The sequence below is a fragment of the Protopterus annectens genome, chromosome 14.part0, assembly GCF_019279795.1.
Source record: "Protopterus annectens isolate FY-2018-M chromosome 14.part0, PAN1.0, whole genome shotgun sequence".
NCBI lineage: Eukaryota > Metazoa > Chordata > Ceratodontiformes > Protopteridae > Protopterus > Protopterus annectens.
The window spans coordinates 975,154,147-975,173,521 of record NC_056748.1 but is presented as its reverse complement, the minus strand read 5'-3'; the positions used below and the strand labels follow the sequence as shown (position 1 = coordinate 975,173,521).

The 19,375-nt window shown below is 41.3% G+C and overlaps 1 protein-coding gene across 1 annotated transcript in view; it reads left to right on the top strand.

Moving 5' to 3' along the window:
• The window catches only part of ERCC6 (ERCC excision repair 6, chromatin remodeling factor), a 1,256,800-nt gene that overhangs the window by 1,105,337 nt on the left and 132,088 nt on the right, over window positions 1-19,375 (top strand). Inside the window, exon 18 of the mRNA XM_044056771.1 lies at window positions 10,724-10,818. Coding sequence (XP_043912706.1) covers window positions 10,724-10,818 — 95 coding nt within the window. The remainder of the gene's footprint in view (window positions 1-10,723; window positions 10,819-19,375) is intronic.

Here is a 19,375-nt window from a genome sequence, read left to right as displayed (position 1 = left end):
AACACTCAGTGAGGCAAAAGATGTAGATGTTATTCATGAAAACAAGGTGCTAATCCATTGCAGGGGCATACAATTACTTTATCACAGAGCACACACTTTCAGGCAGTTTAGAGGATCAGCTGTTAGTCCAGAACTTGCTGTGTGAGATGAAACAAGAACACGCAGCAAAAATTCATGTGGACTCAGGGAGGACATGCCAATTCCATACAGAAAGCACCCCAACAAAGAAACAAACTTGAGAACCAAGTGATGTGATGCAGTGTCGCTAATCACTGAGCCACTGCCCCTGCACAATCTTTTAACATTTCTTGATGTCAGTTTTTATTGTTGCAATATCGCAATCATTATTTTTACATAAAATCCTACTTGGACCAGAGTTAGCATCTTCATTCCTCTTTCTTAGATGCATTGGTTGCTAAACTCACAGTAACCACTTTATTAATAATAATATATGTTTATTAACTGGGTAGGCCCATTGGAAGCACAGTCCCTTTTCAGGAGTGACCTGGGAGCAATGTCTGGTTAAGTAACTTATTCAAGGTCTCACAGTAAGCAGATGAGGGTTGAGGGAATCAAACCGTGTACCACAAGAGCTACAGCTCACAACCTTAACCTTATGCATCTACTGCCAGACTACTGGGGGCTTGATTCACTGTCAGGATGAACTGCAATGTAAAATTGCCATGGAGTCTACTTCAGTCATGTTTGTTCTAGAAACCTGTGTTGTCGTAATGGTTTATAGCACCTTAGTCTCATGACCTTTCTTTTTTCTCTGCAGTTATGGTAGCTTATCCTGCAACTTTCCAAACTTTAGATCTCACTGCACAGCTGGATCTGCCTTCCTTTGAAAGTTGCAGATTTAAGCCTGTGTCACCAACAGGAATCACAGTCTCTCAAACATAACAGCTTTTGTTGTATTACTTTGGTCCTTGTTAGTGTTTAGGCTTGGTACATTGCAAAACAGATGTTCTGTGTTTATTCACTTGGTACATACAGTGCATACTTACCCATCTGATAATCCCATAATTTTTATCTTAACTGTGGAGATTTTCATCCATAGGGAGGGAGAAAATTACTGTTCAGCCCTTTGTTATAGTGGCCAGATTTATACCTTGCAAAGACTAACTCTTTTACTGACCCATCCCCCATAGAGGGAGCACCTTAAGAACGAGAGTGCATCATCTCCTGTTATTAATAATGAAGTAAGTCCTGCCCTTAGGTTGCAGCATTGAGACTGCTTGTGTGCATTTGTGGTGTAGTCCTTTCCATTAATGTATGTCTATTAAAATGAAACATTAATCTTACCAATGGCAGTAGAAACTTGGCAGTGCTTGCTTTTCTTTTAAGATGCATATTTTGTTTGTTCGTACCTTTATCCATTCATGTTTCATTTGTTTGAATGATAGTATGGATATACTTTCCATGGAGCAGCATAAATGCGGCCACTTCTTACCCTTAAGGCAGAAAAGCATTTTGCATTCACCACATTTGTTGATTTTTATGAATATGTTTTAGAATCCTTGTTGCATATGGTTCTGATGTTGGAGGTACCTGCAGCTTGCATTTTTTTTCCTTTTATGAAGGAAGCCTACGGCATTACTAGTGCTGCCTGCATTTATAGCATAGCCATATGATGTCATATACTACCTTGTTACTACTGCTGTTTGGTGCACCAATTTCTATTGCTTGAAGAGGCAGTATTGAAAAAAATACAGAAAGTACTCAATCTTTTAGATAGTTGAATAACTAAGCGTTTTGTAGTGTAAAATGATCAGAGTTGATCTCAGATAGTTTTTAGTTTTTGAGTAATTTAGTTGACACAAGACCAGTGAGCCAAAAACAGGCCAGGCCTTTTGTGGTACATTTGTTTAATATCTGAAGGAGACAGCCTGTGTAGTTTATGCTTTTAGTACAGTAAACCTTCTATGTCATTTTCATTTCTGTTCTACCATTCCTCCTCCCACTTTATTTATTTGATTTATTTATTCATTCTTTTTACCTGTTAATGAGGTAGTGGTTTGGTCCACTGACAATTTTCATTCATGACTTTCCTACCTGCCGCATGCTGTATTGAATGCTTTCTTGGATTCTTTCTTATGCAGTCAGTCTGGTAATCTGCATTCCTATGTAAATACAGGGAGTAGTCGCTTACTGTAGTCTGCTGCATGTGCTCTCACCCACCTTGCATTTTGTTGTAATAAATTTTAATGTAGGAGATGCACCCTCCCAAGCAGCTGTCAGTGAGGTTCCTGCCTTAAATCAACTGATAGTGTGAGAGCATTAGCCATTCTGTTTGTATACTGATGCTATCAAATTCCTGTCTATACTTTATATCAGAATTTTGCCCATGGGCAGTAGTTTGGATTTTTTCTGCAGTAAACCTAAACTGTGTATTTCATCTGCCTCCCAAAGCCCACCATTCCAGTCTCTCGCCCTCAGTTGTGGCCCCCACTACTAAATTTCTCTTTGTGACATCTGCAAATAGATCAATCCCGTCCTGTGTTCCCTAAAGAAACAGTGAAGAGTAATGGATCTAGAATTGGCTACTGTTATGTCCCTTACTTTGGACAATGTCACTCTCACCACAGCCCTCTTTCACATAGCCTCCAAACAATGCAGTCCAGTTCCCTCGATTCTACATTTTTCTTAGCGGCTGCTTTTGCAGAGCTAACTCAGTGGCCTTGCTGAAGTTCAAATAAGCTTCAGCACTTTTGCCAGTACTTCATTGTCATGTTCTTGTCTAACCCCGTCGTAAAACTGGATCAGGTGTGGTAGAAAGCTCCTCGTGACTGTACCTATGTAGATTATTTTGCTGGAAATGATCATCTAGGAGGGTAAGCTTGCCTTTCCTTCAGGAATTTCTCCATGATTTTTCGTATAGCCAGTAGTTCTGCAGTTGTTTCCTGCTCCCTTTTGTATGAGGATACCACTTTGGCTGCCTTCCTGGCTTCTGGCACTAATGTAACTAATCCTAGATCCATTAATCTTCACTGTTTTGATTTTGGAATACAGAACAGGATCAATCTCTTTGTAGTTGTGATATCCTGTAATTTGTGAAAGGTCTCCATCAGGAGTCCACCAGCCAGATTCCTGAGGTACCTGGGAGATGGTCCATGTTGTCCCTCTTATCCTGCCGTAGTACATCATTTCACACTCAGCCTCCTTCCTTCTCCCCCTTCAGGTGTCCATGCACATCTTCTCCTACTGAACTTTAGCTCATTATGCACCAAAGCATGCCATCTTACCCTCCCTTTATTTTGTAAAAACTGACACACAGTATAGATTTAGTGCATTTGCTTGTTCCTGGTCTTCGTTAATCTCCTTCCCATCGTTATTCACCCTGGTAAGTGCGGCACACTCTTCTTCCCTTGATCCATGCTGCCAACTGCCTTTCATCTTGGGCCTTTGTTGCCCGCATCTCACCCCAGTTATTCCCCTTCTGCTTTCTTCCACCTTTCCTGAGCCCTCTTTTGCCCTTATTGCTAGTATTATATGTCATTAGCCTTTTCCTCTTTTTCCCTTTTTGTCATTTCCTCAAACTGTGGTCCTTGGCCCTATGTTTTGCATCTTTGACTCATTCCCTTCACTCGTCTCATCTAAGGGTGTGGGATTTCAGGAATGTGGATTATACTGAGGTGGGAAAGAAGGTTAAAGATGAGCTACGTGAACAGAAGTAACATCATCTGATGTCTTACCTTCCACTCTAAACCATGTAATCAGAGTTGGCTAGAGACCCCTTTAACACCTGGGCATCTTTGGCAGACTTTAATTTAGTTAGGACCTTGTCTTCAGTGCTCTCCTTTGTAGTACAGGCCCACAGCAAATGGCTGAACCCCACTTCATCTTTACCTTGGAACTCATCTCCTCAATTTTGCTTGTAGGAGATTCAGATTTCCTCTTCAGTGTAGCCACCCTACTTTTACTCCCACTGTTTTATTCTCATCCCCAATCTGTCATCAGTTTCCCTTGCTGGGCTAGTTCTCTCGGTCAGTCCACCAGAACTCCCACCATCCCCTTACTTAACTGCAAGGTTGTGTACCCTACATTCCCACCATTGCCTCTCCCTCATCCCTTCGTGGGATGGTGTTACACTCTCTTTTTCTCTGAAGTCACATTTGCTGCACTCATTTACATTAACATTAACATTCTGCCACTCTTCTGTCTCTTATCATTCATAATAGACAAACACATACAATGGTGTATTTTTGTTTTACACCCTCATTTCAGTGGCCCATCTTTCTATGATACCAGGGATTTCCACCCTCATCTCCCTTTCTGAATTGCTGCTGACAACTGCCTCATCATCCTCCCAAAACTGTGTATATTGCATAATACCACCTAGCCATGCTGTGAATCTGCTTTGTTTGTTTTTACCTTTGAAGTGTTCTTGACCATTTTTTCCCCACCCTAGTGCCTTATGTGCCCCTCTCTTATGCTTTTGTGATATTCACTCTCCCATCCATCTTAATTTAAAGGTACAGTAAGGGAAACATACCTATCCATCGTAACTTCTAGCACCCATTGCTGCTGTTATCCTTGACATAACCTGAATTCTGTGCCAGCACTATTGCTTATCCTTCATTTCCTCTTCTTGTGATTGCTGGCACAGTTAACATTCTTAAGAATGGTACCTCCAGCTTCTATTCTGGCATTTCTGCTCCACCTTACACTTCTTGCTTGCTAGCTACCACCGTAGCTGTCTCATCTAAATGGGTATTGGTGCATGTATTTGCTCATTACATACCCATCCTCATCTAAATGGGTATTGGTGCATGTATTAGCTCATTACATACCCATCCCTCATCCATTGGTAATCACTTTGCCTCACAAGGTTTAAATATATGGCCCTAGAACAATTTTATTGTAACCTAGTCTCTGTTCTCTTGTTTTCAGAGACCTTTTATTCCCCTTGTTAATTCAGTCTTCAGCCACCAAAATACTGTTTTCTTTCCTAGCAGTGGCTTCCTACTCTCTCTCTCTTCCTGCACCATGTCCGTACTTTTCCCCCCACATTTTCCCACTTTTCACTGCCTTGAAACTTCCTGTTGTTGATCAGTTCATGTTACACCTTTTGATTTCTCCTGTGGTCTTTACCTTTAGTGGGCACTAGTTTCCTGCACTGTCCCTTCTCTGTTTCCCCTGTTCTTATTCTTGACAACAATCACTGTGTAGTCCCTGCCTTCCTCTCCCTATCCTGCTTCCTTCCTGCCCTCTCTCCCTGTCCCTGACTTGTCTCCCCAGGCGTGAGTTCCTGCCTGACCTTTTCTGTCACCCACTCATCCTTCACTTTCCTACTGTGTGCATTTTCTCACCCCACTTTGCTCCCTTTCTGACTGCCTAGGGCCATGTTTTCCAAACTTCATACTCAACCCTCCACATTCCATTTTCTGTGTCTTCTTCATGAGCCCCCTTACTTCCCACTACAGTCTCCCTTGCTTTCTACATGCCAAGCTTTCTCAGTTTCCATCAGTGATATCTGTAGCCCACCCCTAATACAAATAAACCCATTTCTTCCAGTGTTTGATCTTCATTTCATTTCATTATCTGCTGCCCAAATTCATATTATAGCCTAAGTGGCATGGAATAAATGCTGGGGCCAGCTCTTATCATCTTAACGCCAATTTATTTACATGTTAAATGAATGAAATAAAAGAAACATGATTCTTTTTGCAAAACAAAACTCATGCACCCACTTCAAAACTTTACTAAAAGCACACCTAAAAACATGCTGGCTATGCCCTTGCAACTCCCACTCTAATTCACCCACCCCATCCAACCACTACCTTTCTTTCCACTCCACTAACTACCTTGATTATAGCAAGCTCAGATGCTCATAAGCCTAGTACTTATTATACAGCAGGAACTTCTTATTGTAACATTTGTTAATGTCTGTTATGTACTTCACAGATAAAGATTCTAGTTGTCTACTGATGTACTATGTTCTTCACCTGTAAATATGTTGTAAGTAATTGCTATGTAAATTGTTAATCGCTATGTAATCCAATGTAACTACTGTCTGTTTATTTTAACTGTGGAGCTTTTCTCCTCAGGCCTCCGCTGAAAATGGACCTACGTCCAGTTGGACACTCCCGGTCAACAAATATAAATAAATAAATAAAATAATGATAAATTAGCTTCAGTTCCTTTGGCAAACACAGCTCAGCTCAATTGTATTCAGAAGCACTATTTCTTCACATGTTTCTTGCAAGTTCAGATCAAATCAGATCCAGTGTTTCCCTGTGCATGGAGTTTTAGTAAAATAGCTGGCTAGGCAGAGCTAAGCCCATCTAGCTTCTCTTCACACTTCTGTGCAGGCGTGGACAAACTGAAATAGCTTTTTCTTGCACTTTCACACAGGCAGCAGTGCATCCCTGCAATTTCTCTGTGAGGTAACAGCTTCAGTCTCTCTCTCACACACACACACACACACACACACACACACACACACACACACACACACACACACACACAGGAATACCCTGCAGATTGTGTTCCTTCTGGTACATGTAACTCCTTCCAGAGTTTTTGTAAGACCCTCTTCAGCCCAAAGGTCAAAAATCTGTTTTGTAACAGGGTACTGGGCTTTAAATATCCATATTTGCTGCTGATCCTCATATTCCTATCAAACCATGACCTGCCTCCTTGTTTCTGAGCTAACACCCTTAAAGGGACAGTGCCCAGCAGCCACCAGTAGTCCAAATCTATTTGAATAACAATCTTGAATACTGCCTGTCAGAATGTTAGTATTGTCTTGGCCAAATGCTGTATTTCACTGCACCAGGTTTAAATACAACCTGATAGACTCTTGTCATGTGTCTTAAATAATAAACTATAGCTGACAACTATGTATGTATACACTTTCACACATGATCATGTACATGCATAAACCACTTTAAGAATGAAGCAATATACAAGGAGGTTACCATGGAATTGATAGAGCATGTAAAAGAATAGATATATTTTTGCTGAAATTAGTAGTGATGTTTTTGAAATTTTCAAAGAAGCTAAACCTGTTGTTCGTTAATTTTTTGGGGGGTATACAAAGGTGCTTAAGGGTTAGTGATCAAGTATAGTAGGAGAAGATGATATTTTAAGTTCAGTCCAAATCTGAGCCATTGGCAGATTTTTTTTAACAAGAGTGTTGAATCTTTCATCATCTAATGGGAATTCATCTGTGAAGGATGTAGATTGTGGAAATATTTTAATTATTATGGATATTACAGCTGTTACATTAAAAGCAGTTAAGTGAGGGGAGAGTCAGTTTTAGAGTTAATTTTAGATAATGTTTTTCTTGTTTCAGAACAAATATAAGCAGAAGTGTCAGTGGCCTACAGTTTTTCTTATTTAATAATGCTTTTTTTAGGAAAAGAAGTTTGTTTGTAGTTCATGTTATTCTTGCCACATTGTTCGTTATTGAACTATAAGAAATCCACTGAAATGATGTTCCAGATACCAATCACTTTATTTACAAGAGTAGAGCTCTTTCATCCAGATAAGGACTTTATGAGTAATAAATGTGTAGAATCCACCTGGAATTGTAAATGCTAGGTGGTGGTATATTATGTTCTATCAGATTAGTTTTCCCAGGCATGTCTGACAGTACTCCATTGTTACTTAAGAGAAATTCTCTTCCTGCATTTGTACTTTCAACAAGGCGTCATCTAACTGTACTTTTGGTAGAGATTCTCTGGTCTGTCCAGTATGAACTTCAGCCTGTATGCTCACTACTGAGTTTTTGGCTTCTTTCTGTGGCTTCATTAGGTTAAATATGAAAGATTAGCTCTGCCTTTCCCTTTCCCTTTCCTAGCTGTCCAACTTTGTAGTTCACCATGTTTGTTCTTTCAGTAATCTGAAATGGCCCTTGCCACTTAGCCAAAATTGTTATCCATGCATTGGGCACCATTACTAACACCTGGTGTCCTGGGTTAAATTCTCGGAGTTGGACATTTTTATTATAAACTACTTTTGCATTTCTTAGGATGCCTATGTGCAATTTAATGTGTCTGTAACCAGTTTTAATCTTTCCTGCACATTAATATAGTAATCTGTTACACTTTTAAATGGTGTCTTCTCTTCTTCTCAGGTTGCCCTAGCAATGTAAAGCAATCCACTGTGATGCCTGCTGTGTAGAAGTTCAAACAGAGTGTAGCTTCTGGTATCTGTTAGATTGCAAATAGTAAGTAGGGTGACAACTAGAAACCGTTTTTAATCATTTAGCTTGGGCTTCATTTACATTGTTTTATTTGCATCTTTCTGCTAATTCAGCAGTCTGTGTATGGTAACCTGAGGTGTTCAGCTGTTTGATTTTTAAGGTACTGGCTTAAGTGATGCAATGCCCTTGATATGAAGTGGAAATGTGTAAATATTTCTTAAGGGATACTCCCTTTGGCATGGAACAGTACCAGTTCCCTAGCAATAGCTATAAGACTGCTTCAAGAAATTCTGTAGCCTAGTACACTACTAGTATTTACTGGTACCTGTTGCTGTATTGTACTAGTGTCCCCACAATGTCTGTGACAGTGCATTTAAATGGTACCTCTAGAATAGATATTTGAATTAACTGACTCTTAAATCCAGGGTGGGATACAGTTTTCTGGCATTCTGGACAAGAAGCACAGGGTAGATTTAAGCCCACTATCACATTTTGCTTCACTGTCTTTCCCAGTGCAAGCATGTTGAGTGTTCCCTTTTCTTTTAGAATGCTTTCTTTCTGTAACTTGCATCTCAAAATTTATCTTGACTTCTATTTTTTTTATTACTTAGAAATACCTTTTGCTTAGAGTCTATCTTTTCTCAAGTTCTGTACATAACAGTCATAGAGATAATCACACAGATGTCTGTCTCGTAAGATCACCATTTTGAAAATGATTTCCTTTATGCCAAAACACAACTTGTAAACTTAGGTTTTGTAGTTAAACAGGGTACGTTATTCACTTCCACCAGAAGAAAGATGCTTCAGTTCAACATGTAACTTAAAATGATTTTATGCAGTTCAGTAGTAAAGCAGAGCATAACTTGCTTTTCATGGTTTTAAACAAGTATTTCAACAAGAAGGCAACTGATTCATTGTAATTGGTTCAGATTTTAATTGTAGAAAGAAAAACACTGTTTGCAAGGATTTAAACATGCCAAAAGAGCAGTCTTACTTCACAGGCTTTTTAAATAACCTCCGAAAGAGCAGTGTTACTTTCCAAGGTTTTGCACAATGGTGAAAAAACAGTTTTTCTTCACATTTTTTTCTTCAAGTTCTGGTTAGTCGAAACAGGTGTAACCATGGTGTGGTGAAGGGGGCAACCGCCGCAGGCACAAGGTGTTAAGAGGCCATGATCAGGAGATGCCACTCAGTTGGTAGCACAGTAATTGCATTTATTTCTGAATACCACCACAGAAATGCATTTTATGTTTGGTAGCATAATAAATTGTAGCAAGCAGCTTGCTACAGTCTTTAAATCTTTAAATGCAAAAAGAGTCCCTTTTCTTGCTCTACAAATTAGATCAGGTGCGGAAGGAACAGTGGCCATGCTATCTTGGAGCTCCAGGTTGGAGTAATGGACGTTTTTATTTGTTTTTGGTTTTGCTTCACAAGTTAGAGCAGCTGTGGAAGGAACAATGGGCCTGGTAACTTAGAATACCAGACTGGGATAATTAATTTTATTTTTTTTTTGCTCCTCAACTTATAGGGCTGGATGAGCAAGCTATGGCTCTGAGTAGAACCTCCAGCTCCTTGACAGTTTCTTAAAAGTTGCAGAACAGAACCTTTTTATTATCAGTTTTCCCTAATTTCTGACCTAGCTTCTAAGAAAGAGAGCAGAAGGCTTTTTCACCAACTGTCTGTCCTCACACAGCTCAGTTGTCTGATTGCCGAATCCACACTGAACTGACACACAAAGCAGCTGTCTTTCTAACTACCTGAGCTCTGCTCATGTCATACAGTCAGCAGTGTTTCGTAAAGGGAACCATCTCCTTCCTAGGGTGCTCAAGCAAAGCACTCTGTATATCTAGTTTAGAAACTTCTTCCTAGGCCAGCTATCCTAGAGCAGTAGTCTTTTCTGTTCCTTGTTTCAGGGTATCTTCATTCAGAATATCTGTGGTGCTGCAGCCCATACATTTAATAAACATTTTAACGTAGGCATAACATCTGAGTCTAGAGAAGATTTTGGAAAAGCAGTCCTGAACAGGTCACAGTCTTCCTCTTTGCTTCAGAGTTGCTGATTAGTACATGTTCACAAAAGAGTCCCTGCTGGCAGAGATACACATGGCGTCAGGAGAGGAATGCTGTTTTTTTTTTTTTTTGTAATTTTCATGTTATTTTCTTAGTGGTAAAGAAGTGAGGAAGGGAGAGTGTAAAACTCCTGTATGAATGGTTTCCAGTGATGGTATGGGTGAAGGACAGCTGAAGTTAAGAGGGCAGACCCAAAAAATACTACAGAAAAATCTTGGTTAGGAATCTTTCCTTATTGAAGTGTAAGGCTGTTCTTAGAATATTTCTTGCTGTTTGAGAAGCTTTAGAAAACTCTAGGTGACAACATAATTAAATGTTTTTGACTTATTTGTTGTTTTTGTATATATGGTATAGTTTTAAAGTTAATTTGATTTTTATTATGTCAGTTTTAAGACCTATGTTTTAATGGAGAAGATTAATGAATTAAATGATGCATTTTTATTGTTTTTTTTCATATATATGCTGATTTTGCTGCTCTAATAAATGTTGTTTTCAATTTAGGCTCGTGAACGTGCCTGGAGAATAGGTCAGAAACGGCAAGTAACAGTTTACAGATTGTTAACAGCAGGAACTATTGAGGAAAAAATATATCACAGGTCAGTTTGAAGAAAACAACTACCACTGTCAAAAACTTAAACAATGAATAAATAAGAAAAAATAAATGACAGAATTGTGTAAACTCCAATTAAAATGTATAATACTATTAGGAAAATGATATGAGGGAGCTTGCTTTGTTAAATGGCTGACTGGTTGATTAATCCTTGTTTGTAATTCAGGTTATGTTGGATATACTGGTTTGTGTGCCTTTGCTCTAGTTGCATTACTTTCTTGAACTTACTAGGCACTGGGAGAAAGTATGATGTTTAAATTTCAGTTGCTTTTCAGTTTGAAGAGGATGCCTGTGTAACTCTATGATGATGATAATGGTTATTATTATTTTTGTTATAATTATTAATTTTCCAGTTGGAAGAGAATCTCTGCGTAACTGTATGATGGTAATGGTTATTATTATCGTTATGATTATTATTAATTTTCCAGTCTGAAGAGGATACCTGCGTAACTGTATGATGATGATAATAATGGTTATTATTATTGTTATGATTATGATTATTAATTTTCCAGTTGGAAGCGAATCTCTGCGTAACTGTATGACGACGATAATGGTTATTATTATTGTTATGATTATGGTTATTAATTTTCCGGTTGGAAGAGAATCTCTGCGTAACTGTATGATGACGATAATGGTTATTATTGTTATGATTATTAATTTTCCAGTTGGAAGAGAATCTCTGCTTAACTGTATGATGATAATGGATGTTCTTCGTGTTTCACTGTTGCAGTCATTACATTTGGGTAATCCTGCTGGCAGGTTGCCCTCAGTCGGCCTGAATTCCAAAGTCCTGGGTCCTGCGTCAGCCGCTGTCGCCCCTTCCCTGACGTCAGGTCATCAGGGGTATAAAAGATGCAGCCGACGCCATTTTCTTTAGTCTTTCTTGCTGCGCAATGCCCGAAGCAGAAGCAGTTCGCAAGTGCCGGTCGGCTGACTCCCGAGATATTAGTGTTCGAGTTTCAGATCCGAAGTCTTCATTAAAGCTAAGTACCCCGTTGGGGAAACTTTTTTCTTGCTCCAGACCGATGTCAGAAAAAGTTAAAAATTGTATTTCTTATGGAAAGCAAATACCTCATAAGGACTTTCACTCTTACTGTATTCCTTGCCTAGGCCCTGACCACGGTGTTTCAAGTTGTCGGTTTTGTGCTAGATTTAACCAACACACTATTACGCGTCGGTACGACTTTGCATTAAACTATTTTGGATGCAGATTTAATTATAAAATGTCGTCGGATAGCCATCCAACTACCAGAGTTTACAAAAAAAGCAAAGAAAAAGAAAGACAACCAAGGCCCAAAACCGACGACGAAGCTTCTCCTAAGCCAGTCGTCGGTTCTCAGTGAGGCGCTTTCGCAGCCCCTGACACCTGCTACTTTAGAGTCGCAGACCGTTACCGACTCCCACGTGGACTTGGCCATGCCGCTGGAAACTCAAGGTATTGGCGCCTCAGATGCTATTCCCTCAGATGGGTCCGAAGCCGCTGAGCATGCACCAGCTTGTGAGGGTGTATTTAGATCTAAACATGTATACATTAAACCAACTACAGCTTCAAAGACAAAGACTAAAGCACCTTTAAAGACAAAGAAAACAATTCAAGAGCCACATGGACAGGCCTCCATGCCCAAAAAGCAAATGCTCAAAAAGGCCGAAGACTTGATTACCTTGATCAGGGGCTACCATCCCCCTCCTGATAAGAGGTCTAGGCAAAAGACAGATTATGAATCTTCAGATCAGGTTTCTATTTCTTCTGCTTCCTCTTCTGATCAGGAATACTCACGTCTCCCCCTATGAGGATTCTGATGCTGAAGAATCTGTTCCTTCAGCTTCTCCTCCTGAGGACTATTCTTTTGGGGAAACCTTGCATACCATGAGGGAGCATTTCCACTGGGGGAGCCAAGATTTTTCAGAATCTAAAAAGAGGCTTAGGGACTTCCTTCTACTTCCTCAACACAGGCCTCTAGCCATTCCACCTGTGTTAGTCATTGTAGATGATGTGTTCTCTGAGTCTAGTCTGACCCCTGCCTCCTTACCTCCAGCTCCTGTTAAGCCTGACAGATATTACAGGGCTCCTGACTCTCATAAATTTATTTTCAAAAACCCTTCTGCAGACCCAGAAACTATTTCACAGGGTCCCAAAGGGATTAAGGTTTCCGCTGCAAAAAATCCTACCCCCTCTGACAGAGATTCTAGGGCACTGGATAGATGGGGAAAAAGGTTTACACATGTGCTACCTTGGCTATAAGGGCCTTAAACTGTCAGTTTCATATGCTCAAATATCAGCAACACATCATGACAATGTTCTTCGTGTTTCACTGTTGCAGTCATTACACTCGGGTCATCCTGCTGATAGGCTACCCACAGTCAGCCTGAATTCCAAAGTCTAGGTCCGGCGTCGGTTGCTGTCGCCTCTTCACTGACATCAGAGCACCAGGGTATAAAAGATGCAGCCGATGCCATTTTCTCCAGTCTTTCTTGCCGCGCGGTGCCCGAAGCATAAGCAGTTCGCAAGTGCCAGTCGGCCGACTCCTGAGATTTTCGTGTTCGAATTTTCAGATCCGAAGTCTTCTTCAAAAGCTAAGTACCCTGTTGGGGAAACCTTTTTCTTGCTCCAGACCGATGTCAGAAAAAGTTAATAATTGTATTGCTTGTGGGAAGCAAATACCTCATAAGGACTTTCATTCTTACTGTATTCCTTGCCTAGGCCCTGACCACGACATTGCTAGTTGTTGGTTTTGTGCTAGATTTATCCAACGCACTATTAAGCGTCGGTACGATTTTGCATTACACTATTTTGGCAGAAGGTTTAATTATACAATGTCATCGGATAGCCGTCCGACTACCAGAATTCACAATAAAAGCAAAGAAAACGAAAAGGACAAGCATCCGAGGTCCAAAACTGATGACGAGGCTTCTTCTAAGCAAGTCGCCGGTTCTCAGTGAGGTGCTTTCGCAGCACCTGACGCCCGCTACTTTAGACCTGCAGGCCACTACCAACTCCCACGTGGATTCGACTAGGCCGCTGGAAGATCAAAGTATTGGACCTTCGGAGACTATTCCCTTAGATGGTTCCTGAGCCGCTGAGCAGGCATCGGCTTCTGGGGGTGTTTTCAGACCTACTCAGTTATACATTAAAACGACTTCAGTTTCAAAGGCAAAGACTAAAGCACCTTTAAAGACAAAGAAACAAGTACAACAACCTCATGGACAGGCCTCCACGCCCAAAAAACAGATGCTCAAAATGGCCGAAGATCTAATTACTTTGATCAGGGGTTCCCATCCCCCTCCTGATAAAAGGCCTAGGCAAGAGACAGAATATGAATCTTCAGATCAGGTTTCTATTTCATCTGATTCCTCTTCTGATCAGGAATACTCAATTCCTCCCTATGAGGATTCTGATGCTGAAGAATCTATCCCTTCAGCCTCTTCTCCTGAGGATTACTCTTTTGGGGAAACCTTGCATACCATGAGGGAGTATTTTCACTGGGAGAGCCAAGATTTTTCAGAATCTAAGAAAAGGCTCAGAGACTTCCTTTTACTACCACAGCACAGGCCCCTAGCTATTCCACCTGTGTTAGACATTGTAGATGATGTATTTTCATAATCCAGTTTGACCCCTGACTCCTTAACTCTGGCTCCTGTTAAGCCGGACAGATATACAGGGTTCCTGACTCATAAATTCCTTTTCAAAAACCCTGCTGCTGACCCAGAAACAATCTCTCAGGGTCCCAAAGGGGTCAAGGCTTCCGCTGCAAAAAACCCTACCCCCTCAGACAGGGATTCTAGGGCATTAGACAGATGGGGAAAAAAGATTTACACTTCTGCTACCTTGGTTGTAAGAGCTTTAAATAGTCAGTTTCATATGCTCAAATATCAGCAATATATTATGTCACTGCCTAAAGAAAATGTAGATAAATTCTGAATGTGCAGAAAACAAAGAAATGCAGGATTTATTGCATGCAGCTGAACAAGTTGGAAAGCATACTTTGCAATGTGGTTTTGATTCTTTGGAGGCCTCCTGCAGGGCCACTGTTATGGGTTCTGTCATCAGGAGGCATGCTTGGTTAAAGGAACAAAATCTGCCTGATCATGTCAAAGCAAAATTATTAGATGCTCCATTACAGCATGATACTTTGTTTGGTGTTAAAGCAGAAGAGGTGTTAAAGAAAATGGAGGACAAAGCTAAATCTATGCAAACGGTTAAGGATTTCTTACATGTACAGCCACCTAGATTTAGCAGACACTGGCCTACAAAGAATTGGTCCTTTCCAGTGTCAGACAGACCATAAAGGGGCAGATACAGACTCCCAAGAGGCAGATCCCAGCCCCAAGGTTTGTACAGGTCTAAACAATGGGGTGCTTCTACCTCCAAAAATGGAGAAGACAAATCCCAGCCATACAGGAAACAGTCCCAATGACTTCCCCCTGCCTGCACCAAGCACTTATCTTCTGGCAGCACCTTTGGGGGAAAACTAGCACTTTTTTCTCATAATTGGCATATAATAACCCAGGACAAATGGGTCCTAGACATAGTGTCACAAGGCTACAAGTTTCACTTCCATTCCCTGCCAAGGACAAACGGTTGGCCAAACCTGCCAAAACATCAATGGGCAGAGGCACAAAAGCAAGTCTCATCCCTCAAGGACATGAGGGCCATTCAACAAGTACCAGAGCAAGAGCAGGGACAAGGATTTTATTCAAGACTTTTCTTGGTCCCAAGAAAGGACAAGACCTGGAGACCAGTACTGGGCCTATCTATTCTAAACACATTTCTGGATATACCAAAATTCAAAATGTTGACTTTACAGCAACTTCTGCCCATGCTGGGCAAGAAGGCTTGGCTAGTGACTTTAGACCTAAAAGAGGCATACCTGCATGTCCCAGTCAGACCAACATGCAGAAGATACCTCAGATTCAAAGCTGGCTCAATGCACTACCAATTCTCTGCACTGCCCTTTGGCTTATCTACTGCGCCCAGGGTCTTCACAAAGTGCCTGGCACCAGTAATTGCATTCTGCAGACAAAGAGGAATACAAATATATCCTTACTTGGATGACTGCCTCATTCAAGCAGAGAACAAGGACATTCTACTACAGCATCTGGCTTTTGTAAAGATATTTCTAACAGGCCTAGGGTACACAGTCAACGAAAAGAAATAAAAACTAGTACCCTCTCAAGAGATAATATTCCTGGGTGCAAGCTTAAGTACAACGGCTTATCTCACGCCAGACAAACAAAGACAACTGACTACCTATTTCAACCTGTTAGCAACAAAGGCCCATTTATCTGCAAGAAAAATTCTGCAGGCTTTGGGCTTCATGGCATCCTGCATTCTACTAATTCCATATGCGAGACTGCATATGAGGAAACTTCAATGGTACCTAAAAGGTGTTTGGACTCAACATTGCCACAGTCTGGAAACAATAATTACCCTAATTCCCTGCCTGCAACAGGAGTTTCGATGGTGGGCAAAGGCTTGCCACCAGAACAAGGGGCAGCCATTCACTTTACCCCCAGCCAGGCAAACGTTAACAACGAATGCATCAGATTATGCCTGGGGGGCCCACATTGCAGGAAGGTTCAAGGCACATGGTCCACAAACCAAATGCATCTACATATCATTCAAAAAGAGATGCTAGCTGTTCAGAATGCCCTGACAGCCTTCGAGGACCTACTTCATCCGGGACAACTATTGATAAAGACAGACAACACCACGGTCATGTGGTATATAAACAAGCAGGGAGGCACTCATTCCTACCCCCTTTGCAGACTAGCCATGACTTTGTGGGACACAGCATTGACTTACCAAGTACATCTGCAAGCACAATTCCTGCCAGGAAAGATAAATACTCTGGCAGACGAACTAAGCAGAAACCTCATAGATCCCCACGAGTGGAAATTGGATCCACAAGTCTTCAGCATTATAACAAGGAAATGGGGATGCCCAGAGATAGATCTATTTGCCTCTCTTCACAACTACCAACTAAAAAGATTTTGCACAAGGACTTATCACAGACAAGCATGGAAAGTGGACGCCCTATCTTTCAGCTGGAAAAACTTAGCAGTATATGCCTTTCCTCCACCGCCTCTCCTTCCCAAGGTACTCCTAAAGGTCAGACAAGAGAAGCCAAAAATGATACTGATTGCCCCAGGCTGGCCCCGCCAGTACTGGTATCCAATTCTGAGGAACTTGTCTCAATGCCCGGCTTGGACCTTGCCACAAATACCTCATCTACTATCCCAACAAGACAATCAGATCCAGCACAGACAGCTAAAAACCTTAACTCTGGCAACATGGCGGATAATGTAGTCACACAAAACACGCCTCTCACTAAAGCTGTGATGAATGTCATTTTGGAGGCCAGAAGGCCAAGTACCAGAAAATCTTACGCTGGAAAATGGAAGAGATTCTGTGCTTGGAACAAGGCACAAGAAATTGACACAGCTGTACCAAATATTCCTCAGATTTTGCAGTACTTAACTGAGATGCTGGACAAAGGCCTATTCTTTTCATCAATTAAAATTCATGCCTCTGCCATTTTGGCTCCTTACAATACAGCGCCACCAATCTTTTCTCATCCTTTGTTAAGGCAGTACCTCAGAGGAGCCAAAAACTTAAGGCCCCCAAGGAGATCACCAATACCTGCATGGGACTTCAATTATGTCTTGGAAAAACTTACCCTGCCTCCTTTTGAGCCAGCCGCAACAGCTGATATAAAGTTTTTATCTTTGAAAACAGCTCTGCTCCTAGCAATAACTTCTGCAAGACGAGTCTCAGAGATAGAGACACTCATGGCTGTGGAACCTTTTATCAATTTTTATCCAGACAGGGTTTCTCTGAGGACAAACCCGACAATCATGCCTAAGGTAGTGTCCATTGTGGCCCTTAACCAAGCTATTTATCTGCCTACTTTCTATCCAAACCCACAGAATAAGGGGGAGAGAATTCTGCATTCTTTGGACACACAGACAACTACGCTTCTACTCGAACAGAACCAAAGCTTTCAGAAAGACAGAGCAACTACTAGTGGCATATGCTGCAGGATCACAAGTAAAGGCTATTTCAAAGCAGACTATTTCTAAATGGATAGGCCACTGCATTCAGTTCTGCTATTCACAAGGGCATTAGGCCACATTCAACCAGAGCACAGCCACTTCAGCAGCCTTCCTCAGGGGAGTACCAACCAAAGACATTTTAAAGGCTGCTACCTGGAGTTCAGTATACACCTTTACAAAGCACTATCATTTACCACTCTACTCTAAATCCAGGGCAGGCTTTCCACTGCAGTTCTGCATGGCCTCATAGCCGCTTCTAATGCTATATTAGCTCCAGCCTCCCAACCATAGCTTTGGGATTCAACCCAAGTGTAATGACTGCAACAGTGAAACACGAAGAATATAGTACAGTTGTGTACACTTACCATAAATGAAGATGTTCGAGTGTATTCACTGTTGCAGTCCAGGTTACCCACCCACCACCCCCCATTTCTTTGCTGGAACTTATCTGCACTTCTCTAATCTATACAACCTATATGGTGTATTTGCTTGTAGATGAAGGTATAATGTATTTTGGTGCATGCTTGTTTTATTGGCATATCTTTTTAGCCTACCCTTTTGGGGGCACCTGACATCTGGGGCAAGAAAAACTGAAGAAAATGGCGTCTGCTGCATCTTTTATACCCCTGGCACTCTGACGTCAGGAAAGAGGCAACAGCAACCGACACCGGACCTAGACTTTGGAATTCAGGCCGACTGGGGGTAGCCTGCCAGCAGGATGACCCAAGTGTAATGACTGCAACAGTGAATACATTCGAACATCTACATTTATGGTAAGTGTACACAACTGTACTTTGCTTAAACAGAAAATGTTATTAAACTCTGAATGTGCAGAAAACAAAGAAATGCAGGATTTATTGCATGCAGCTGAACAACTTGGAAAGCATACTTTGCAATATGGTTTTGATTCTCTGGAGGTCTCCTGTAGGGCCGCAGCTACGGGTTCTGTAATTAGGAGGCATGCTTGGTTAAAGGAACAAAATCTGCCAGATCATGTCAAAGTTAAATTATTAGATGCACCATTACAGCATGATACTCTGTTTGGTGTTAAAGTAGAAGAGGTGTTAAAGAAAATGGAGGACAAAGCAAAATCTATGCAAACTGTCACAGATTTTTTACAAGTACAGCCGCCTAGGTTTAGTAGACACTGGCCAACAAAGAATTGGTCCTTTCATGTGTCAGGCAGACCTCAAAGGGGCAGATCCAGACGCCCGAGAGGCAGAACCCAGGCACAAGGTTCATACAGATCAAAGCAATAGGGTGCTTCTACCTCCAAAGTTGGAGAAGATAAATCACAACCATACAGGAAACAGTCCCAATGACTTCCCCCTGCCTCCACCAAGCACTTATCTCCGGGCAGCACCCTTAGGGGGGAAATTAGCACTTTTTTCTCAAATCTGGCACATCATAACCCAGGACAAGTGGGTTCTAAATATCGTGTCACAAGGCTACAAGTTCCATTTCCATACCCTGCCAAAGGCAAACGGCTG